Genomic DNA, 24,899 nt, shown 5'->3' on the forward strand with positions numbered 1-24,899 from the left:
ATGGCGACCTGCTCTTCCGGGAAGGGCCGCCGTTTTCCCTTTCCTCGTTTCGCTCTCTGTCATCGGGAAACGCTCCGTCGCAGCCTGACGAAGACCGCTCTCGTTCGCGGCCGGATTTAGGCGGGAACTCCGTAGGGTGGGAGGCCTGAGGAGTGGCCGCTGTCAGAGGAAGCAGGGCGCTCGGCTTTTCCCGGCTGTTTCCGGATTGGTTCGCCTCTCCCCGCTTTGACTTCGGGGGCTTCTTTGTCTCGCTTTCCGATGTCGGGCGAAGCGGCCGCTCCCGAGGATACCCGGTTGAAAGCCTCCGCGCTCGGAGGCCGGGAAAGCGGAGGCAGCGGGGACCGTTGCTGCCCTAGCGGGGCCGAAGATCAGGAGAAGCGTGTGGCGGCTTCGCTGCTCCCACCTCCACCAGGTACTTTCGGGACGGCTGTTAGAAAGGAGTGGAGGGGGAAACCGCTGTGACTGTCGGGCCTTGAGCTCCCCCGTTGAGGATCCCGCAGGCGGAAGGTCAGGGTGGGCTCGAAAGACGCGAGTTGTTTGAGGAAGGGGTTTCTTCGCCACTCAGTTTCGTCCTTGCGACCCTGCAAGGCAGGAATTCAACAGGTCACACCTTCCCGGCAGCAGGGCCACGTGAAATGCAGCCAACCGTCCTCGGTTTCCCATGTTTGGCTGACCCCTTGCCTTCTCTGAGGGAAAGTAAATGTGGCCTTAGGGACTGAGATCCCTAAGGGGGGGTGGGGAGGGAGAGGGGAAAGGGGAAAGGGGGAGGGAGGGAGAGAAAAAAGGGGAGTGGGAGGGAGGGAGAGAGAGAATTGCCCTTTCCTCCTTTTCCCTGCCCACCCAGTTTGAATGTGCCCCTTTCATGCAATGTTTAGCAGCACATTGTAATAGGCCACGGACGTAAATAACCCTTATTAGAATAATGCCTTTAGTTAGGATGGAGCAGGTGTTTCCCTGGAAACTTCGTCACCTGGAGAATCTTTTACTTCCAGGCCCGCATAATTGTCATCCTGCTCTGTGTTAATCTCTACAGAGAAGCTGTATGCATGTGGGAGAGTTGATTTATTAGAGATGCTTCTTGTATTTGATTGATGAAATATAAGAGCACCATTGAAGTATCCTTGGACATGTTGTGTCTATATTTTAATGGAAGGATTGGTGCTTCTTCTGTATTCTTGCATTTTGGTAGCCTAATGTTGAACCAAAGATAAATTTGCATTGTAATGATAAGGTCAATGTCAGAAAATAGGAGTCAGCAAAGAGCAAAACCATACCCACCAATGAACACATTTGGGGGAGAATATCATCATGTACCATGTTGTATTTATTAGCCGAATAATAATATGACTGACATTTTTCTTATATTGTAACATTGATAATTTTGTTTGTGGGAGAATTCTCCCTTGTGCATTTTTTATGTTTTCCCCTAACATTACTAACTGTTTTATAATTAGGCTAATGTAGCTTGGCGCAACTGTTGCATCATGTAATAGAGATAAAACTATTAGTTATTTGCTTTCTTGTTTTATATACCAGAAGCTATTGCTTTTTTCCCTATGTAGTCACAATATGACAGTTAAGTACTGTTTTCACTAATTTGAGGATTGAAGAAACATGAAATTAGTGTCTGGCCTGAGGTTTTATATGTGATTTTCCAAAGCAGTAGTCTCTAAACCTTTTTGACAGTGCAACAGTGGTGGGTTCCTACCGGCGTTACTACTGGTTCGCTGAGCGCACTTCGCTTACTAATACATAGCAGTTTCTGTCTTTCATGGCATTAAAATCAGCTTCAAGAGATTATTGCTCTACTACCATGAACAAATTAGGCAGATATAGGAAGCCATTGTATTAGCTTTTCATTTAAGGATATGAAAAGGATAACCAATTTGTGGATAATTTCTAATCATTTAAATTATTTTAGTGCAGATTGTAACATTATTTAAAATAATGTTATTGCTTTTAAAATAAGATAAAAAAGAAGATACACAAAAATACATACATACTTTTTAAAAATGCACAACAAATGCATAATAATGATGAAAAATTACAACAAAAAATAAAGGATAATTTGCTGTTACAATAAACAGATTACATAATTATTTAATATAAACACTAGGCATGTATGTGTGTCCATTTCTAATACACTTATAGAACTGTTATGTTTTACCTACTTTATTTTGCATAAATGAGTCTCATATTTCATTATATTTGTTCATGCAAAGATTTTATCTATAGGCCATTTGCTCCTAAGTAGCAAGTGCAATCAAATCTTCCATCCAATGAGTAAATGGAGTAAATATTTCCAGTCCTGCCATATCAGTCTTTTAACTGTAACAAGGGCACGAAGAATCCATTTACACTGTCCTGTTGTTAAATTCCATGTACTAGGTATATAATTCAACAGTATATTATCTTCTGAGAATTGTACCTTTTGATGCATGCATATATATATTACACACACACACATACACAGAGTTTAGTATACAGCCTATATACACACATACACACACACATATATATATATACTTTGAACCTCATTTGAGGTGCTGTATAAATGTTGATGTTCTTATGAGAATATCCAATATTTATGGTGCTAGCTTAGTTTTGTCAAACCTCTATCTATATACAAAAGATATTGCAAAATGAAAATATTAGAAATGAATAGAGTGTTGAATAGTAATAAATCTAATCTTATTAATCTTGCAAAAGTTTTAGATTTTGAAATATGTCTCAGAATACCCAAGCAGGAGACAAGTTGACTAAGAATTATAGAAGCTGCAGTCTCTGTACATTTGGAGAACATGTTGATGTAGGGTATTTTTGCATGATATGTTTTCTCGTTGCCGAACCATAGTTTGTACAAAGCCCAATTTGGGGGATTTGGAAGACATATTAAACCATGAGTTGGCATTTTGAGTAGGTTCAAGTGTGGATCAATGGCTCCTATCTGGAAAGAAAATTATTGACATGGATAGTGTTTGCCCTACAAATTGAGTGCCATAATCAAACACTCTAACTCCCCCGGAAATGTATTAATGCCCAGTTTGACTTTTTTCCATGCAGATAAATCCTATCCCTCCCTCCTCTTTGACAGAGGGAGACAAAAGTTATCTATACAGTAGTTGGACCAATACACTAGAATAGATTATATATTTCTGGGGAAAATGTTCCCTAACTTTGCATAAAAATAAATAAGCAAGATAATTAATCAGCATAATAAGCATGTTGTTGAAGGATCATATGATGGAATGTATGCATAGATGAGGCCCTAGGGATCAGAGGATATAGGACCCAGGTGTGGATGTAATGGACATGAGAGTGAGGAATATGAATTCTGATAAAAAAATTCTCTTGTCTTCATTTTTTTGCCTTGACAACTAAAGCTTTGCTTCTTCCTGCCTCTCACTGCAGAGGGAGGTGGGGAAGGAGGTTGCTGCCTCACACAAAAGTTTTAAATTGCTTTTACTTTTCTCTGCAAAAGGAGGGGGGTCGTGGGGGAACTGCCTCAGATAAAACTATTTGTTCTTTTATTCTGCTCTGCAATAGGAAGGGGTGGAGGTGGAGGCTGCACATTAACAGCAAGACAGAAGTTAGCACCTTAAAACCACTAGCCAGGATATTAGGAGCAAAAATAGCTCGCTTATAAGAAAAGCCCCCAAACCCACATAACTGACACACTTTGCAAGATACCCGTGACCTGGGATAAAAAACAGGTGACATGACATTTAGATATTTAACATAACAAGCGTAAGGGTTTAGGGGGGTGGTGAAATCCAAATAACCAATCAATATTATCTGTTATGCATGCATTATTAGGGGAAGGGCAAAGGGTTGAATGTGACCGTCTCTTGACTATAAAAACTGCTGTTAGATTCCAATCTTGGCCCTTGGTTAGCTTTTCAAACCAGTGTCCTTATATCTTGGTACCAAAATAAAACTATAATTCTGTATCACACCTTATCTGCTCTGGTGACTTATCTGCTTCGATACCAAGCAAGAGCCCAGTTTTGGGGACAACAATGTCACATTTTCCCTTTTTATTTTCTGACAAAATAACTCAATATATTTGTGCATGTAGCTATTCAGTCCTGCTAAAATACTTTTAGTTTTTAATACCAACAACTTTTTCAACATGCAAATTATATTAAACTGAATGCTATATTACAAAACTTCCAATGAAATAATTTCTGGGCAAATCTTTGAATTTTGATGTTCATAAGAATTAAACCACAGTGTCTCAAGAGGGTGAACTCCAGACCTAATCCAGCATTAACAACTCTACTCAGGCGGTTGATAACTGGGTTTATTAACCTGGACTAAGGCACACAAATGAGTTCCAAAAAGCAATAAGCACAAGACAGATGCAATCCAGAAGTAAAGTCAGCACTGGCAGCATCCACAGTTGTGTAGGCGAGCCACACCCTCTGTCAGGGCAGACGTTGCCTAGAAGTCTCAGATGGGCCATTCGGATCTATATATTTGGATATATATATATTATATTATAAGCTGCATCAAAAAGTAAAATTCTCAGAAGATAATATACTCTTGAATTATATGCTTGAAGTATTTTGAGCAGGACTATCCAATTCTGTAACAGCTTTGTTCCCTATGCCATCCGTCTGGTAAACTTCATTTTTCTCACCATGTACATGTATATATCTGAATGAAACTGTTGTTTCTCTGTGTCATATAATATACGTATGTGGGTATATGCATAATTTTGTATTTATTTTGTAATGTTTATGTAGTGTATTTTGGAGGTGGTGACCCTTGGAGAGCTGTATACAATGAAATTCATTTAACGATTAGTATACATTCAAAGTGACAATACAGTTATTGTTATATTCTATTCTATTAATCTATTCATATATCAATATCTCGTGCACCAATTATTTCATTCATTCCTTTGTATGAGACACAATTAAACCAGCCATTTCTAAAAGAACTGCATTTTCACATTTTATCTAAAGAGTTTTAGAGGAAGGCAAAATATTAAATAATGGTTTGAAGTGGAACTTTTCATTCATATTGATTTGCATGGGCTCAAGATTTGCTCACAGAATGTATGGGCTCTGAAAAAAAGGGATCAGTATCTTACAAGGGGATACTAACCTCCTATTCTAGGAAAAAATGAATCTAACAATGTTCCACAATCCAAAATTAATCTAATTTAGCCCATTGGGCTTATATTAATAATCGAAACTAAAATCAACTTTACTTCATTTCCTGATTAAGTTCACTCAAATATCTTAGAAGTTTTCCCAGTCATCCAAAGAGCTGAAATGAAATACATGACTATGAAAAAAAATACAAGCAATGTGTCAAAACCCGGGTTTCTCTCAGGGTTTGCCTTACCCGGAGGAGGGGGGAAATAACTCCTGGTATTTGGGAGTTTGTGAAGCCAATGGCTGCAGTGGCATGCCGGATAACCGCTGTTGGAGCATCAATCAGTTGCGTAGTGGGGAAGCGTGGTAGCATGAGGCAACAGGAATCCCTGACAATCACCTGTGACGAGGCGAAGGCGTAGGCCCAATGATCAATTGTGAGGCCTTGCGAAGCAGCTGGGTGGGGATCCAAGCAGCCGATCCGAGACACAGATGTCTTCTGGACGAGGCCTGTGCCAACAGAGGGCGTGGCTTACTGACATAACATGCTGGGAGACGGATGCTCCCAGTGCTGACTTGACTTCTGGATTGCTTGTTTGTGCTTATTGCTTTTTGGAACTCATTTGTGTGCCTGAGTCCAGCTTAATAAACCCAGTTATCAACCACACAAGTGGAGTTGTTAATGCTGGATTAGGTCTGGAGCTTGGACCTCTTGAGAAGAAGTCAGTGTGTCCCTCACGTGTTAACCAACTGGTACCAGGCGGCTATTGAGCTCGACGCTGATCGGCATACATTAAATGAAATTTCGTTGCATACAGCTCTCAAAGGTCACCACCTCCAAAATACACTAGAAAAACGAATGTTGCAAGTTTACCAGACAGATGGCATAGGGAACAAAGCTGTTACAGAATTGGGTAGTCCTGCTAGAAATACTTTGAAACCTTCTCCTAGAGGGGAGCAACAGAAACCGCCCGTAAAGTGGGTGGGTGGGGTCTTAGATATGGGCTTTCTAAGCAAGAAAATATAATAACCTGAACCAAATTATTGCTACCAACGTGCTTAGGTTATATGCATTTGTTTTGTGACTATATAGTCAACCCCAAGTCCACCCAAGCTGTACATCAGCTGGAAAGATGACACCCAAAGATGAGCTGCTTAGAAAATTCCTGAGGCAGCAGCAGACATGGGAGGAAGATGAAGTAGAGGACGACAGATGAGATGTACCATCAACAGATAGCTGAGGTAGCAGATATTAGGAAATCCTTCCAGTGGAAAGACACTAAGAGACAGCACTGAGGTATTGATCATTGCAGCATAACAGTCACTAAACACTAAATTCATAGACACAGGGGTCTACCACATTAGTCAGGACCTGAGAGCAGACTATGAAGAGAGACAGTCCAACACGTAGTTGCAGGGTGTAAAATGCAAGCAGGAGAAGCATACACTGAATGGCATAACCAGGTATTGTGTACAGGAACTTCTGAATAGTGTATGGACTAGACTTTCAGGGATTATCTTGTGGGACTTCCAGATCCAGACAAACAGGCAGGTACTGGCTAATCAATCAGACATCATGGTGGTAGATAAGAACCAGAAGACAACAGTAGTGGTAAATATAGCAGTGCCAAGTGACCACAACATCAAGAAAAGGGGTATAACAAGCTGGAGAGGTACCAGGTCCTGAAGGAGGAACTAGGAAATATGTGGAAAATAAAGAATGGTCCTGTTGGTGGTAGGAGCAGTCAGGATTATTACTTCTAAGCTGGGATGGTGGCCCCAAGACATTGCAGGAACAATATCAGAACTCTGTCCAGAAGAGATCAGTCCTAGGAACAGTTACAATATTGTGCAGCACCCTCAAACTCCCAGACTTCTGGTGGAGGATGTGAAATTAAGAAGACACATACCACCTATAAGGGAAAAAGGGGATTTTTAAAAAAATATCTGGATTTCATTTAGAAGAACATCATGATTCCAATTGTTAATTGTAGGCCTGTTGGTTATTTTCACTTAGAGGCTTTCAGTTCTGTCATCTTAAGTAAGCAAATATATAGTATTTCTAAGATAATTTATCATTTATAGATACTGTACCATTCCAGACCAAATCACAATATTCTGCTAGAATGATGAAATTGTCATAAAATGCTAATGATAAACTATAAGACATGGTTCTTATAGGTCTTAAATCTTATATCACAAATACAAACATATTGTTAACTAATCCCAGTAATGTAATATAGTCGATCCATCCTTTTTGATGCCTTTTGTAGGTTAATCTTTGTGAATCTGATTATAAACATAATTGTCTAGCATTGTTTAGGACTAAATTCCTGGGGCCAGGTATACTGTTTGGAATAGAAACCTCTTCCATTCATGAATGTTATATTAAGAGTAAATATATTGGCTTGTCTCATATTTCTTTTGGAAATAGCAACCCTACCCAAAAGCAGTAGATAGCATGACTCTGCTGGCTGATACAGCATTAACTATTACAATTATCTTTGTTCTCTTCTAGAAAATGAAGATTCCACTCAAAAATCAGTCCAAGAAGCTACTGTTTCAGAAAAGGATCTATTGCCATGCAGGTAAGATAATACCTGTGAGTCTCTTGATATAAATAATTTGGGTTGATTTTTGTTTTTATTTTTACTTGCTAACATGCCGCTGGATAGAATCCAAAGGACTATTCCGTACTCCCAAGACAAGTCATCTTCTCCCACTGGCTATGATGAGTAGCAATACCTTTGGAATGCTCACTAGAGAGGGTCTTCATGTATATTTCCTGTTAACCGGTATTGATAATTAAGGCATATGGATAAGAAATAGCAATGTTTTTACCTTTAAATTTGTTTGGTGTTTTATTTATGATCCAAACCTTAACTGTATGCTTGATATTAGTGTTAGCTGTAAGGGGGAATTAAATATATAAAAATGAAAACAATCACAGCAAAAATGTTTGTGAACATTTTATTTGTTAGCTGTATTTATTGTTAGATTTATATTCCATCTTTCCTCCAGGAGTTCAAGGCAGCCATCATAGCATTCCTGCCTCCAATTTCATCCCCACAACAAGCACCCTGTGAGGTAGGTGAGCTGAGAGAGTAATTGCCCAAATTCATCCAGGAAGCTTTCATGACAGAAGGTAGACTTGGTCATAGGTCTCCTCTGTCTTAGTTCAGCATCTTAACCACTACTCATTAACTCATTACACATGATTAGTTCCAATAAAATCTATTAAAATCTAATAATCTTACTAAAACAACCAGTAGAATTAGCATTAATATGTTCCTAGGACTAAGAACAGTTTTATAGTATTCTTGTAAAATTAATACTACGCAAAACAACGTGATAGATCCTAAAATAGTTCTTTAAAAATAGGGATGTGATTCTGCAGAAAATCATGGAATATAGAGAGGGATAATAGTGATGAAGCTTTAATCAGTTCCTGATTTCAGACATAATATGATACATGCATAAAATCATATAGAGATAAAGGAGCAACAGGTTACCACTGAAATGTTTTGTAGGGAATACTAAACACGTAAGGACTAGGTAATAGTCTCCTTAGTTTTACTTTATATTAAACAATAATTATTTATCGAGTGTATATGCCACCTGACTCCCAGCAATTCTGGGATATGAATAAAGTATTTAAACATTTAAAAACAAAGAACAATCTAAAAATTAGGAATAGCAAAAAAAGAATAAAGGAATATTAGTCATCCTTTCCTTTTATATGTATAGTTTTTTAAAAAAAAAAATATGAACATTCCATTTTTTCTTAAACTGTGTCATCTGGGTACAAATATCTCTATGCAATAACCATCATAATTTACAATATCATTTACATTAATCCTTTCCAATTAACAAGTAAATAGGTTTTTAACCATGTTAAAATGTCAAACAAGTAGTAACCATGTAACCTTACACAGAAGACTTCATTCTAATATTTTCATGGTATTCTTTCTTTTCAATTACTTTTGTTTATTTTTCTCAATGCTGCCAAATATAGAGAACATTGCATGTCCATATCATTCAAAGAAAAGTATGCCATTTAATAAAATAAATTCATTTTGTACTAGTTCCACAGTTGGAAATATAGTATTTAAGATGAAAATAAATAATATTGTAGGCCAATTTGGTTAATAGAAAATAACATACAGATTTGGTTGAGTTTAACTCTCATTGTTTATTTTGCTATCTTACCTTGCGACTGGAATTTGATTCCTTCTTTCACCATTCGGTTATGGCGGCCTCAGAAATGGTGCATTAAGGCATTTAAAGCACTTCAGGCATCATAAAATGTTGCCCTTCTAACCATGCAGTCACATGACCACATTTCAGATGCTTGGCAACCAGCTCACATTAATAACAGGTTGCCAAGTCCGTCTGTCTGTCCATCCGTCCGAGTTATATAATTGCCATCTGCAACCTTCTCTGCTGGTTTCCCCAGTCAATGGCAAAGCCAGTAGGGAAAATTGCAAAGGACAGAGAGAGGAGTTGAAATATTTGAGACACAGCTGATGTTTTTCTCTCAAATGTTGCTGTAGCCCACTTCAGGTTTCCTCCATGCACAGAGGGGAAATCTTTTGGTGGGCTGCAAACTGGAGTTGAAATCCTGAAGATTTCCCATGAAGGATTTTCCCTCTGTAATGGAGGGCTGCTGAAGTTGTGAAGGATGCAACTATGTTTGAGAGCAAAAGGGGTGCCTGCTGGGTACTGACATTTCAGCTCCGTGTGGAGTTGAAATCCTTCAGCAGGCAGCTGTTTTGTTCAGCCTGCTTAACAACTGGGAATCGCTTAATAACCCCAATTGGAAGTGCTGGGACTGCGGTTGTTAAGTGAAGCAGTCACATGAGTGTCTTGCTTAATGACCACTCAACGACTGAGATTCCAGTCCCAATTATGGTTGTAAGTCGAGGACAAATATGTAATATAAATACTTCCTTCTGAGGCAGTCACTGTATTTTTTCTATTTGTGAGTGCATTATGTATCTATGCATAGAAACTTTACAGCAACGGCACCTGTACTTTTTGGGCTATAGTAGAATTATTTTGAATTTTTGAGAAAATAATGCATGCACTTTCACAAACGGGACCCCTGCTGGTTATGAACCGCCCATTTATAAGATGGATGCATTGGACAATGGCCAGCTGCACAAACATTAATTTACCAAGAAACCATTTGGTGGAAGAGGTCCATCTACTTAGCCCACTCTCCAGAATATTACTTTCTACGCTTCACTTAGGGTAATCATTTTTTTCCTAGAAAGAAGAATTTTCTTCCTGGCAAGTTATTATGCTGTATCCCCCAGGGTCTACCCTAGGTGGATATATATCTACACTAGGGAATTCATATGGAGAAGAGAACTGCCACTTATTCCTATGGTTTTATCCTTTTGTTCGTCTCTTATGTATATAAAACACCTGCTCTCATAAACAACAGTACATTTTGACTCCTCCCCTTTACAGTAACAGTCAATGCATCACATATTTTGTATGCACAGCTTCAGTCTCCTTCATTTCCATTTGAAAACAATCTTCATAGCAGACATGAGAAAATCCTTGCCTGCTGCTTTAGAGAGCTTCTCTCTTGTTAAATCAGAATAGATGATACTTAATTAGATAGTGATACGGCAATGTATCAGACACTTTAAATATTTGCATTAAGCCCTAAGCCCACATGCAATGATCAACCTGTGGAATATTTGGCAGGGAGAAGAAGTTCTTGCTATAACTAATTGAACTATTTTCTATAAAATATATTTTCATATAGTGTATATTTTCTTTCTTTACAATGTTTTAAAACCGATTTTTATAGGTAAGTTGTTCGAACTAAGCAGTCAAATTGTTGTGCCTTGTTTGTATGGATACATTATTTATGATAGCTAATTGTTTCTTAGTGCTGGATGTAGTTCAAATCCAGTGTTTATGAAAAGGTTCAGCAATGACTCATCCTGGAGAAAATCTACCTATGTGGTCACTTAAGAATTAACACTAACTTGATGGCACATAACATTCTTTCAGCTACCTAAAGGAACACAACACAGCATTTCTCATTTGAATTTTGGCTTAGCTGAGAATCATCTGGATATAAAATGTAAGCCAGAGGAATCCTATTTGACTCCAAGGCACCTTACAAGTCTCTATTTTTCCAGTTGATTGGCGTTTTACCTACCTGTTATACCAGGTTCTTAAAACATCCTGCATTCTTGTGCTATCTTTCTCTGAGAGGCTGCAGAATGGATCATCTGTAAATTCAGATACTACAAAGGATCCTGCAGGTGCTAACGGGAGTCCAGAGGAACAAGATGTAGTTGGAGAGGAGGAGATCCTAACTGATCAACTTCAGCACCAAAAGGAGGTAGGTGGTTTGACTCTCTGCCTATTTCTATTTGCCAAACCATCATTACAATCCTTTGTTTCCAAACATGTTTATTGATGTTTTTCATTATAGCGGCTGTCTGCTTTGAAATGTTTGTCTTGAGATAATAAACTCATATGTAGTACAGATGATAAGATGACTGAATTGTATTTTTTTTTCTGGGATGCAATATATTTTAATTGATTACATTTCTGGGTTGCCTAGATTTGAAGAAAGGTGGAGTAGGGAAAAATCTTCAAAAATATTATGTTGAAATGTCTTCTGAAGTTTTTTTCCCAGTTAGGACGACATAGTTGCAAATAGATAGTTGAAGGATTCAGATAAAAATATGTAGAGAAAAAACTATTTTTGTTAAAAATTAAGGTACCTTAACACCACTGTATTTTATGTATATTATATACATTTGTCTGTATAGGAAGCTATACTGGAAGTGACAAAATTCTCTGCACCACAAGGACCAGGTGATATAATCATGATACAGTCTGAATATACAGGTGCAGTAGACATCCTGTCTGCAGAGCTAGAAACTACAGATCTTCTAAGCGAACAGAAGAAAGGTAAGATTATGCTTTCACTACTATGTCTATATAGAGATTAGTAACTAGCGTTCTATTGAAGAAATTTACAAGTTTTGAGCTGTTTTGTGGTAGAATATACTAAGAATTATAGTCAGTTTTGAAATGTTCATATTTAAGAAAGCAGCAACAAAGATTTTGATTCTTTGCTATTTAATTTAGTTTTTAGTTTTTCCATTTTTTGTGTTGTATATAATTTCTACCCTTGATTGGATTATTTTTTTTATTTAGCTGTTATATTATTTCAAATGTTGCTGTTAACACTATACTTATTTGGTGAGGGTGAACTATGTGGGTTTATTTATTTTAGACTTGCCTTCAGGGAGATGTGTGGTGTACATCTTTAATGATAAATAAATAAAGAAGTAAATTTTGTTTCAACGTAGTTTTTTGTCACTCAGCCTTTACTCTTTTTTGTACATTGCATTTTTTCTTGTGTTTAACATTTTCAATCTGTAATTGCCAAGAGTTGTTGGAGGTTGGGCAGTATCTAGATGTAATAAATAATTATTGCTATTATAAAAGAGTATTATGGCAGAAAAAGACATCCACAGAAATCTGAAATTAAGCAGGACCAAAATAGTTGAGCTTGCTGTTACATTACTTAATTTTAATGCTTGGAATAAAATGATAGTGATCTCATAGTGAATGGTCGATGGATTTTTTAAATTTTAAGTATGGCAAATTAATATAGCCCACATTGTAGTGATTGTTTATTACACCTTTATCATCCAATTTGTCCTTAGAAACTTTGCTGTGCCAAGATGTCTAATTATCATTATACAGTGTATGGCAATATGGGCGAGTCACTGAAAGAATAGACTTAGCCAGTTAAAAAGATTCTTAGAAGAAAAACAGTCAGCTGAGAGAGGGATTAAAAAACCAAATTCCTTCTTTTGAAGAAAAAAAAAAAAGGAAAATCTTGTAATTAGAATATCCAGTCTTGTTAAAAATTCTATCAGCATTTACGGTATGTTTTAAAAACTAAGAAAGTCCTCCTTTTTTCCAGTTCGGCCACCTCCATTGATTCCTCCCACTACTTGGACAAATTCTAAGATAAGGGAGTTTAAAATGAAGATGGCAAAGGAGAAGAATGCCCGAATGCTAGTGAAGCGGGGTGAGGTATTAACAGTCCGGGTGCCCACCCATCCTGATGGGAAGCGCGTCTGCTGGGAATTTGCTACAGAAGATTATGACATTGGGTTTGGAGTCTATTTTGACTGGACTCCTATTACTAGTACTGCCATTACTGTTCAGGTCAGTGAATCAAGTGATGAAGAAGACGAAGAAGAAGAATTTGAAGGTATGTCATGTCTTCAATAATGATGTATACATTTAAAAAATAAATAAATATGTAAAACCTTTATGTCCCAAATAGTATCTTAAGCAAACATAACCTCTTTAATTTGAGTTAAAGAACTCAACCTCTTAACTGCTTTGAGTTCACTTGAACTGTGACATTAGTCTTCAAACTATTCCACAAGCTATTGATTATTGAGCAGGAAATTTTAAAATACCCTGATGATAAAATATGTGTTTATTTATTCATAAATATGTCCATTCATTTATGGACATAGTTGTGGTTCCAAAACACTGGCAACTCTGAGTAGCTTGAGTGTCAACCTCTGCAAATAAAGTTAAAGTGTACATAGCATCAGAGTTTGGGCCATTCAGACTTTAAGGAGGGTGCTGTTCTAAGGAAGCAGGTTAATGACAAAAAGGCCTACGCCTGGATTTTTGGTTAAGGTGTAATGCGCGTATGTTTGTCATTGTTGCCCTCTTTTTACTTTTTTCATTGTTATATAGCTTTATTGTTACTTTGGTTTTTTTAATTTTGTGAATTGCCTAGACTCGCTGGGAATTGGGCAGTGTCCAAATTTAAATAATAATACGATTCCTTATGACTCTACTGATGACATTCCTCAGTCATAGGATCTATAAGCACCTTCACAGTCCTCTGAAATTAATAAACATTATACACCTTCCCATAAAACTAGCAAGAGTTCTTTCCCCCGCAACTCAGGGAAGAATTCTATAAATGTAGGGTCACTGCAGAAATTGTCTCACTTTTTTTTGCTTCTATTGCAGTATAATATAGAAAATCTCTCACCTGCTAGAAGTTGGAATGTAAACATGGGAATAAATCAATGTGCATGGAACGTGAAGATCAGGCTGTTCGTTATTGCTTCCTCTCTTACACTGATGAGCATCACTCTTATTATTATAAAATAAAATGGGCCACTTAGAAGGCTCATTTGATGAAATGACAAAGGGAGGAAAATCATTCCCATTTTATTTTTTAATCAATCATGCAAATGTGCAAAATAATGCATATAATTAATGAGGCATATAATTAATAATACATATAAATAATGACAATATTTAGAGATTCAATAAGTCTTTTATATTCTTTAATTATAAAGCAGTTTAGGAATTAGGTTGTCGCTTGTTTTTTTAAAAAATGGCATGACTGGAACTTTCTCAGGTTCCAGTATAAGTATGAAAGGTCTTATCTCCAGATGATTTGAAACCTGTGATGATGTTCTCTGTGTGTAAGCTTCTTTAGTTAGATCCACAATCCTGAATCTTTATGGCCGCCTCCTATTGGTTTTTATAGATGATGTATATGTTGTGCATTTCCCTTCTCAGGTCCTATTCCTGTTGGCGATGTGGAAAAAGGAGCCAAAAGCTATTTGCGAAACCGTTATGGGGAGATCATGCCAGTTTACCGAAGGGACAGCCACCAAGAAGTGCAAATAGGCAGCCATGATTATCCAGGGGAGGGCATCTACTTGCTCAAATTTGACAATTCTTATTCTCTCCTACGCAACAAGATTCTTTTTTTTCATGTTTATTATACCACCTAAAAAAGTAAATAGTTTTGTTGCCAAGACTAATGTGTATATCTTGCGATGGCCAAATTTTGTTTATATACCCTTCCTATTTGTCATATTGTCCAAAATGGAGGAAATGGTCATTAGCAATTCCACTTTGTCGTATGCAGATACAAAGCTGAGATTATAATAACAGCAAGCAAGTCACAGGACATAAGATGTCTGTTTTTCTTTTGATTGCACTTACATGAACTGAAGTTAAAACATGCCTTTTCTTTGGAAGTATATATATTATCTCCTTCTACTCTACTGGCTACAAATACTGACTGGAATCAGCTGCCAAAACAACCATAGAACTCTGCCAGAACCACATTGTTACTGTGATGTCGTACACTGCCATATGCTTTGTAGTGGAGATCTTGTAGAATGGTATGCATGTTGCCTACTCAGGCCACTGGCAGGCTGTCTTGTCTCATCTTCCTCCCATAAATGGTCATCTGCTCAGTTGTTTGTATATAGTTTAAAGCTTGGCTGGATGGAATCCAAACTGCATCATTCTCTTTCAATAAGAGAACAGCATAACTTTAAAAGAAAAAAGCATACCCTCCCAGTTCTGCTTTTGATGAATTATTTGGGAAGCAGACATCAACAAAGGCTTCTCCAGTTCCAGAATTCATAGTTTTGGGGGCACAATATGCTGTTCAAATGTTGTTATTGACAACATTTTGCAACATTAAAGTATAGTAAAAGTTGGTGAAATTCCAAATGTTTCTTTCAAACATTATGTTCGTGAAGCATAATTTAAAACCAAACCAAGCCACAAAATGTTTATTTCAGAGGGCAGAAAATGTCTATTTCATTTATCTAGATACTAAATGGAAGCAATTTATCTATATTTACCATAGTGCTTCTAGATTCCTAGGAGCAAACATTTCCAGGAGAAAGAAGACTTTACACATTTTAAATGTATTACACAAGCACCTAATGGTTACTATACCAATAGCCAGATAGACACAAGATACCAATGACACAAAGCAATCTCGAACTATATTACAATGGGCAGGCACAAAGTAGTCCTTTGGTCTCTTGCAAGTATTTACTTTCAGCAATGATTTTATAATTGATATGGAAGAGTGGTGTCCACAAAAGCCCCCCTCCCAATAAAATATTGAGTCTTTAAACAATCAGCAAGTATTTCTTTTCTTTTACACCAGGGGTGTCAAGCCTGTGTCATCATATGATGTATCGGGACTTTTTCCCCCTTCGCTAAACCAGGCGGGGGCGTCACCAGCACGTGATGCATCCGCCCCGAGGGCTGTGAGTTTGACAGCCCTGGTTTACACCATTGTTGTTTATTCATATTTCAAAATCACTGCCAATGTTTAATGTAGCATAAGCATAATATAGCAGAGCTATCTATTGCAGTTACCAGTTGGCAATCATATTATCTTTCATAGCTCAGGTTTTATAGAATGTATATGTACAGCTCATGTTGTCTCTATAGCAGAAAACATATAAATATACTTAAGATTTCAGGAGCAGATTTGAGCAGGCCTTTTTAAAGCTGCTATTTCTTGTGATGTTTGTCCAGTATGCTTAACTCTGCATGATTAAACCAAATATTTATTGTAAGTAGTAGATCTTGGGCAATGTTCCTAAGAGGTGTTTTTGTTAAAGTTTAGTGCTTTTCTATTTCTGCCATATTTTTAGTGAGAAACATACATAGAGGAAATAAAATTGACTCCTATCTCAGGCTTTTTTTTAAAAAATTGGGAAATAAACTCAATGTTTTCAGATTTGAAATGGGAAATGGATAAATATGAACTACTAACTTTAAAGAGGAAATCAAATATGGCTACTCCTTCCCATTTTAATTATTTAAGATGAGATTGGAGAAACAATTACAGCATTTAAAGTACAATAAATGCAAGGAACATTTGGTGGAAGAAGGAAAACTATAGTACAAATGGATTTTCTGATTCAGAATTGCTGATTTTTGAAAACAGTCTTGAAGGACCCCCCATAAGAGGAATCACTAAATTGTTTGTTGTAAAACATGAGCAACATTTAATGTTCTCTCCCTTCCCCCCTTTGTAAATTCATGTTATTGTTCAAATCATTTTCAATTAAAGCTTATCTCTAGATCTCCCACACTGTAGAAAAAATGAAGCTCACTATGTTTGTCCTCTTTTTCAACCCAAAGAGTTTGCTTTGTTTAAAATTCAGAAAATGAAACAGATTTGTTTGCTTTGGCTAATGTTTTCTTGAAGAAATACAAACAAAGAAAAGATATATATATATGTATTAAATGTGCAAATTTGTGTTGACTTTAATTACAGAGCTCTATTTTTAACTCTTGAGTAACAAGAGCAAAGCAACTGCATTTGTTCTTAAGTCCCACAGCATCGTCTAAAGGTTTAATGTGGATTGCTGTTGAAATTACAGTATCATTTCTACCTGCAAAGGGAGAAAATAGAGGAATGGATTTTTAGAAAAGAGAAAAAGATTGAAATGTGGAGCAAGTTAAAACTGTAGTAGATATTAGCTGAGCAAAAGCCTTCGTGCCTTCCTTTCCATTCTATGTTTAAAGACAGTGGCTTTCAGATTTGTTCTTACTGACCTGTAATCAGTTTAAAATTGACTGCCCTTCATATGTATACTTTGCTCATTTGACTAAGAAAATTAATTTGTGAAATAATGATGAAACGCTGTTTAAATAGAAGGATTAAAGTTCCAGATAGAGCACATTTTAGAGTTTATACTCTTTTGATGAATCAGGTATAGTGTGTAATATTCCTTCTCCATGTATGAGTTGTATATACCCACATATGCACATGAGCTTTACAGTATCTGTACCTTTTATCCAAAGACTGACTAATCTCAGGCCAAGTCAAAGTATTTCTGTGGTTTGTTTCTCTTTCTACTGTGAAACATTATAAACTGTATGTGCTGCTTGGATTGCAGACCTAAAATTCTATAACCACATGCTAATGAAATATGTGGAAAATGCTTAGTGAGCAGTTATCCTTGCCGGAAATTGATTCTAGAAAATTTTCATCATTATTACATGCATTGTTGTAGATGAAAATAGAAATATTTCACGAGATAAATTAGCTATTATTTTAGGTTGAGAGGTTAAAGTGTAATAGAAATGTACTAAAATAAAATAATTGTATGATTGTCCCATAACGTATGGGAAATAACAGACGTTAGCCATGTTCATAAGGTAGCATAAAGTAGCACAAATAAATAATAGTATATGCAGTATAAGACAACTTAAAATGGAGAACAGGATCTAGTTGGTCCCAATACATAAATTAAGCATTTTTAATTCATTTTACTTCCACTTAAGTCACACTTTAATCATATTAATGTACTCAGCCCATGTATTGGTTTTAATTAGATATAATTTGGTGTATTTCCTCTTTAACTACTGACAAGCAAGCTAAACTGAGACATTGAAACTAATCTTGGATGGGATTGGAGATAAGATATTATTGATACTGCTTTGTTTGTCTCATTTAAACTAAGATAATTGCCAAAATCCTGGTTCACGAATAACTCTGATATGAAATGATTGCTACAGCCCCAAGTGCACTTAAATCCAATTAAAATTTGGGCCTGTTTCTAAGCAGACCTCCTGTACAGCATTTTCCTGTAAGCCTTGCACTATGAGGACCTTTATTTTCAAGACATATTCCTCTTATCGTCTTCGTAAATCCAATAGAATTCTATAGATACAGAGCATGAAAACCATCTTGAGGCACTTTGCGAACAGTTCAAAGTAGAGAGTTCATTGACTTTAAATAAGCATTTTGTTTTATCCCTTAATCTTCATAACATAAGACCAAAATTAATGCAATCTGAATCTTAAATTGATTACTGAGAAATCAGGGAGACATTGTCTGATCTTAAAACATTTTATAACTGCTCTTGATTTGCTTGTAGGGTTGGGATAACCTTTCTAGTAATAACTGTACTGCACATGGGCTATTTTTTTAGAGGGCACACAAAGGCTGAGTAAGCAAAATCAAGAGTAGATTTTTGGAATTGGTGGATCAAAAGCATTTACAGTATAGTGAATAGTATTAATACAGTGAAATTGTTTATATTGATTTAAAAGAGTCAGTGAGAATTATTTGAATGTGGAATATGTCCTTTTAAAATGGTTTAGTCTCAAAATAATAAGTATAGAAATGCATAGATGCAATCCTAAATTTGGGAGCAGGTCTCTCAGTCTCTATAAGATTTATTTCTAAGTAATTATGGTTAAAAGTGAGCTCTGTAAAGATGTCGGAATGGTATGCCAGAAAGTAGTTACATTGTAATTTAATACCAATATATTAGCAAGGCCTTCTGCTAGTACTTGGGTATTTCTGATAGTTTGGCATCAAAGGAAAATATTTTAATATGTAGACTTCAATAACATTTTGATTAATTCAATTAATAAACATATAACTCATTACTTTCTAGCACTTGCTTTTTGATGGGCTTAGTGGAACTAACCTTATACTTAGCAGGTCTAAGCTTTATCAAATGTACAATATTGTCCCTGAGAACAAGAATAAAGGATTATTCTGTGCACTTTTATCAGTAACATGAAATCTTTGAAATAAAGCAAATAGACTGGTTTGTAGTTTAAATGATTCGCCTGTAATGAAAATATACCCTTCAGATGAAATTCAATTCTATTTTGTACCATATATATATTTTATTATGTAGTGAAGTTATTTATATAATTTTCTTAACAATTTGCTTTACAGTCTCTTACTCTCCCAAATATTTTTTTTTAAATGGAGAAGGCATTTTACAAGTGATGGCATTGGGTTGATTATTCTAGTACAGGTCAAACGAAGTCTGTCTAGTTGTATTGCTGTTTCTTTCAGAATTTGATTGATATTTGTTACATTGTTTAGAACTATGGTTTTTGACTGTAAGTTATTTCATTAAAGATTTTCATCATTCTGCAAAGTCTTTTGTTTTTCTCCTATTTAAATGATTGGTTGTGGATTATATTCAGCACTAAAGTTTTTGAAACCTTATACAAGTGTTATATATCAGCTAAAAGGCTGCCTCTTTTGTACTGGTAGATATATCAGCAGTGTTTAGAATATATTACAAGTACACTTGAAAAATAGGCAACAGATAGCTCTCCCTTCAGCAGTGGTTAGTAGAACAACATAATAGCAGAGTTGGAAGGGATCTTAGAGGTCTTCTAGTCCAACCCCCCTGCTCAAGCAGGAAACCTTATATCACTTCAGACAAATGGTTGTCCAATTTCTTCTTTAAAATCTCCACTGTTGGAGCACCCACAACTTCTAGAGGCAAGTTGCTTCACTGATTAATACTTCTAACTCTCAGGAAATTTCTCCTTAGTTCTTGATTGCATCTCTCCTTAATTAGTTTCCATCCATTTCTTCTTGTCCTGCCTTCAGATGCTTTGGAGAATAGGTAGTTTTCCAGTAGAGTGGAGGGAGGTGTCACTGAAGGGTTAACACAGCCTGATTGGTCCATTTGACTGAGAGAAAACTTCTTAGCCTTCGGCTTCTCCCGTTGGCTCCCAGTTTCCTCTCAGTCAAGAAGGTCCAAAGACTTATTATTTGGTTCCCAGTGTGATTGTGAGTAATAAATTTGAGCTTTATTTGGTTAATTGGATATTACAAAATTAAAAAGAAATCAATACAAGAATTGGAGCTGTGCCCAACAGGACACCTTATCGCTGTCCTAGGAAGGCAGGGAGAGCTGCGTGGAGCGCCCGCTTCCTCATTCCTCTTCCTCCCTGCCGGGCTTTCCCTTTCCCCGGCTGATTCCTGGGGCCTCGGGCGTGCCGGGTCACTCACAGCTCTCCGCTTCTCCCCCAACGACTCGTTTGATCAAGCCGCAGCGCCGGCGGCCTTTTGCCGTGCGTGAAGACCGGCAAACTCCTTAACTCGGCCGCGCCGCCTCTCCCGGGTCGGCGGTGCTCTTGGCGGCGGCGCGAGCTCAAGACCGGAGCGCCAGCGGCTCTTGCCGGGCGTGAAGACCGGCGGAAGATCGCTCTCGAGTAGCGATCGCCCTTTCTGGGTCGGCAAGCCGTCGGAACGGCTGGGGAGACAAGCGGCGGCACGCGCGCCATTTTAGCGGCCGCCTGAAGAGAAAGCAGATACTAATTTCAGCCGGCGGCCATTTTGAACACGTGGCCGGGCCCAAACTCACCGGGCCTTACTGAACAGCCACCGGCACAGAGAAGCCCAAGCTGAGCGTTTCCCACCAGCGCGGGGCTTAGAGGCTACAGCAATTCAAGATCAGTTTCAACTCTTCTTCTCATCTGAGCACGTGAGTGGGGCGATGGCAGCGCGATCCGAGGTCACTCAAACCGCGACTACCCAGGCTCAAGAAGACAAGTCAGGCCCCACGGCCCCAGCCAGGCCTCGAGTTTCTAGGCCTTCTGCAGAGGATCGGCCCTCTAGAGCTCTACAAAGGGACGAGCTTAATAATAATAATAATAATAATAATAATAATAATAATAATAATAATAATAATAATAATAATAATAATAATAATAATAATAATAATTTTATTTGTTAGCCGCAACCTTCTCCTGAAGGACTCGGGGCGGCGTACAATCAAAACAAATAAAATACAGATAAAGACAAACATACATACATAAGAACAAAGACATATACATGTGCATGGAGGAGGTAGACTACTGAGTGAGCACAATTAAAAAACACAATTTAAAATCCCATTGAATAAAATTACCGAATTAAAAAACCCGTCAGGAGTGTTAAGAAATTATGGTTGAGCCAGGCCAGCTATTTGGAATAGGTGGGTCTTGAGCTTTACACGGAAGGAGCGGAGGTCAGTGGTGGTCCTAATATCTGGAGGGAGGTCATTCCACAGGGCTGGGCCCGCCACAGAGAAGGCTCTGCTCCTAGGCGCCGCCCCTAGGCATTCCAGAGCAATTGAAAAAGCCATTGAGAGGGCGGAGAAGAAAAAGGCCAGGGATCCCAGGCCTAGATCTAGATCCCCCAGACCTGAGGCCTCTTGTCCTTCCCCTTCTGTCAACAGGGGGTTCAGCCCTTCTTCCCCCTCTACCTCTTCCTCTAGATCTGATAGGAGTGTGGGGCGGGGGGTTTCACCTCCACCACCAACTTCCCCTGGGACAAGGGAATTGGATAGGAATGACCCATTAGAGGGCCCCTCTGCTGGCCCTTCCAAGGGTAGGAGGCCTCGCAGGGACTCGTTCTCACGTGACTATGACTCTGAGTATAATGAGGAAGATCTAGAACACCTTCCTGAAAATCTAAAGCGTTTAATTTCTACAGCCATTTCCAGGGGAATAGCTCAAAGAGATAGGCCCTCCCGTCATAATAGGATTACCCCGTTCAGCAGATCCAGATCTAGGGCCTCCTCACCTTCACTCATGAGTGAGGTCTCCTCTAGGGAGGAAGCATGTCGCCAGGACGATTGGGGATTTTCTGAGGAAGAGGATGCGGCCACTGAACAGCCCACCTCCTCCAACCTATTCATCCAGGCCATGTTTAAACCCCTACTCAAAAAGGCCAGGAGAACCACCAAGGTGGGCACGGGGGACCCCAGGGTGCCCCCACCCAGAGATCCGGATATGGTGATGTTCTCAAACACGGCCACCAATAAAGAGGAGATCCCTGCTCCCCCTCTGTTCTTGGAGGTGGCCACCAGTCAGTGGGCTCGACCATCAAATTTTTCCCCTCCGGGCAGCAATGATGGGCAGGCGTATAACATGGAGAAGGCCTTTCTACAGGCCCTCCAACTACCGGCCATAGATCAACCTATAGCTGCCCTGGTCTCATCTTCCCCGGTGGTCTCGGGGGATGCGGCAGATAAGCTTAAACCGGAAGATAAGAGGGCGGAGCTCACCTTGCGGAAAAATTACAAGGCTTCCGCATGGGCAATGCGGGCGGTGGCCGCCGCCTCGTATTTTAATCGCACGACAGTGATGTGGCTCTGCCAACTCCAGGATCGTATCCCGATCCAGGATGATCGCATCCACCAGGATTTGACTAAAATTATGGCGGCGTGTCAGTATTCGGCCGATGCGACCCTGGATGCCATGCGATTCGGCTCCAGCGCCTTAGCTACCTCTGTGGCCTCACGCCGGCTCCTTTGGCTTAGAAATTGGCAGATCGATAATAAAGCCAAAGGGGATTTAATAGCCGCTCCTTTTACGGGTCCCAATCTGTTTGGGTCTGCTCTAGACCCGATTTTGGTGGAGAATAAAGACAAGAAAAAGGTGATGCCTACCTCCACCAAGAAGTCCGAAGCACGCAGTCACCCGTATCGCAGGCCTTCCTTTAGGAGTTATGACAGGGACCAGGAGCCCCGTTTTCAGCAGTATAGGCAGGACAGGCAGTACAACAGGCAGAACTTTCAGGAACGTTCCAGGTACCAGCCCCAATCCAAGCAGCCCTTTCGCGGGGGGCGGGGGGCGGCCGCCCCTTCCGCAGAGGGAAATGACTCAAATCCGAGTCATCCCATAGGCGGCCGCCTGGCGCTGTACGTGGACAAGTGGGATCAGATCACATCAGACGGGTGGGTCCGGGCGACCATTCGCCACGGCCTAAGGCTAGAGTTCCTCTCCTATCCCCCGAGACGCTTCAAGGTGTTTTCCCCGGCCCGGGATCCGGAACGCCGTCGTCTCATGGACCTCGCCGTCTCCCATCTTCTGGAAATCAGAGCGATGGAGGTCGTTCCGGAACCGGAGAGGGGACGGGGCTACTATTCAAATCTCTTCGTAGTCCCGAAGACCTCGGGGGGTTGGAGAGCAATCCTCGACCTGAAGCGCCTGAATCAGTACCTAGTCTACAGGCGCTTCAAGATGGCCTCCCTGAAGTCAATCTTGCAGGGTATTCGGAAGGGGGATTACATGGCCTCGGTAGATTTGACGGAGGCCTACCTTCACATCCCCATTCTCCGGACTCACCGACGCTTTCTGCGGTTTTCCCACAAGGGCCGACACTATCAGTACCGGGCCCTTCCATTCGGCCTGGCCTCGGCCCCTCGGACGTTCACCAAGGTCCTGGCGGCACTGGCGGCTTACCTGAGATCCATTCCGGTGAGGCTCCAGTGCTACTTGGACGACGTCCTGGTCCAGGCAGTGTCCCTTCCCAGAGCCAGGGCAGACCTCCAGCTGATGATCCAATGGCTCCAGACACTAGGTTTCTCAGTGAATTTCCCCAAGAGCCACCTGTCCCCCTCCAGGCAGATCCTGCATCTAGGGACAGTAATCGATTCCGAGTCAGGGAGGGTTCGCCTATCCCCAGACCGGCTGACCACTTTGAGACAGTTGATCACATCCATCAGGACAAAAAGGTCCGTTTCCATCCTGACCTTATCTCAACTCCTGGGGAAGATGGTGTCCTGTATAGAGATAGTTCCCTGGGCTCGTCTACACCTGCGTCCCCTTCAGTGGGCCTTGATTCCAGCCCAGAAAAGGATGATGAGCAACTCTCTGCGGCCGATTCACTTAACGCCAGAGGTGAGACTCTCGCTCAGGTGGTGGATGTCCCCGGCACTGCGACAAGGGGCTTCAATTTGGGAGCCGGAGAGAGTAACAGTCACGACGGACGCGAGCTTATTCGGCTGGGGGGCCGTGATGGGGTCCGACATGGCCCAAGGACGCTGGACTGCCTCAGATCTCAGCCACAATATCAATTGGCTGGAGCTCAAGGCTGCGAGACTGGCCCTCCGGACCTTTCACCGTCATCTGCAGGGGCGACACGTCCTCCTGCTCACGGACAATGTAGCGACGAAAGCTCATGTCAACTGTCAAGGAGGGACTCACTCCCATGCCCTGTGGCGGGAGGCGCAGACATTGGGTCTGTGGACAGAGAGACACTTGGCCTCGATTACGGCGGAGCATATATCGGGGGAGTCCAACCACCAGGCGGACTGGTTGAGTCGGGCGACTCTGGACAATGGCGAGTGGCAGCTGTCCCCAGAGTTGTTTCGGAAGATCTGCCTCAGATTCGGCACC

At 39.8% G+C, this 24,899-nt stretch overlaps 1 protein-coding gene across 3 annotated transcripts; it reads left to right on the forward strand.

Annotated features, from left to right (window-relative positions):
- Nucleotides 1-256: 256 nt before the first annotated feature.
- TMED8 (transmembrane p24 trafficking protein family member 8) lies at nucleotides 257-20,014 on the forward strand. 3 transcript variants are annotated; one of them, XM_081939826.1, is made up of 7 exons: nucleotides 343-412; nucleotides 7,624-7,693; nucleotides 8,127-8,192; nucleotides 11,341-11,472; nucleotides 11,909-12,050; nucleotides 13,078-13,371; nucleotides 14,718-20,014. In XM_081939826.1, the coding sequence occupies exons 2-7, from the start codon at nucleotides 7,688-7,690 to the stop codon at nucleotides 14,933-14,935; spliced, it is 858 nt and encodes a 285-aa protein (XP_081795952.1). In that variant the 5' UTR covers nucleotides 343-412; nucleotides 7,624-7,687; the 3' UTR covers nucleotides 14,936-20,014. The 3 variants fall into 3 exon arrangements, with proteins under 3 accessions (XP_081795950.1, XP_081795951.1, XP_081795952.1); XM_081939824.1 differs by lacking the exon at nucleotides 8,127-8,192 and having other exon boundaries at nucleotides 257-412; nucleotides 11,343-11,472; XM_081939825.1 differs by lacking the exon at nucleotides 8,127-8,192 and having other exon boundaries at nucleotides 263-412; nucleotides 11,267-11,472.
- The last annotated feature ends 4,885 nt before the right edge of the window (nucleotides 20,015-24,899 follow it).

The sequence above is a fragment of the Natrix helvetica genome (assembly GCF_964273705.1).
Source record: "Natrix helvetica genome assembly, chromosome: 1".
Taxonomy (NCBI): Eukaryota; Metazoa; Chordata; class Lepidosauria; order Squamata; family Natricidae; genus Natrix; species Natrix helvetica.

Bases quoted from the DNA above. Each gene is read 5' to 3' on its own strand.
- TMED8 (XM_081939824.1), top strand. From the start codon at position 259: ATGTCGGGCGAAGCGGCCGCTCCCGAGGATACCCGGTTGAAAGCCTCC. The intron at 11,473-11,908 runs GTAGGTGGTTTG...TTGTCTGTATAG, and splicing joins AACTTCAGCACCAAAAGGAG to GAAGCTATACTGGAAGTGAC. The intron at 13,372-14,717 runs GTATGTCATGTC...TTCCCTTCTCAG, and splicing joins CGAAGAAGAAGAATTTGAAG to GTCCTATTCCTGTTGGCGAT.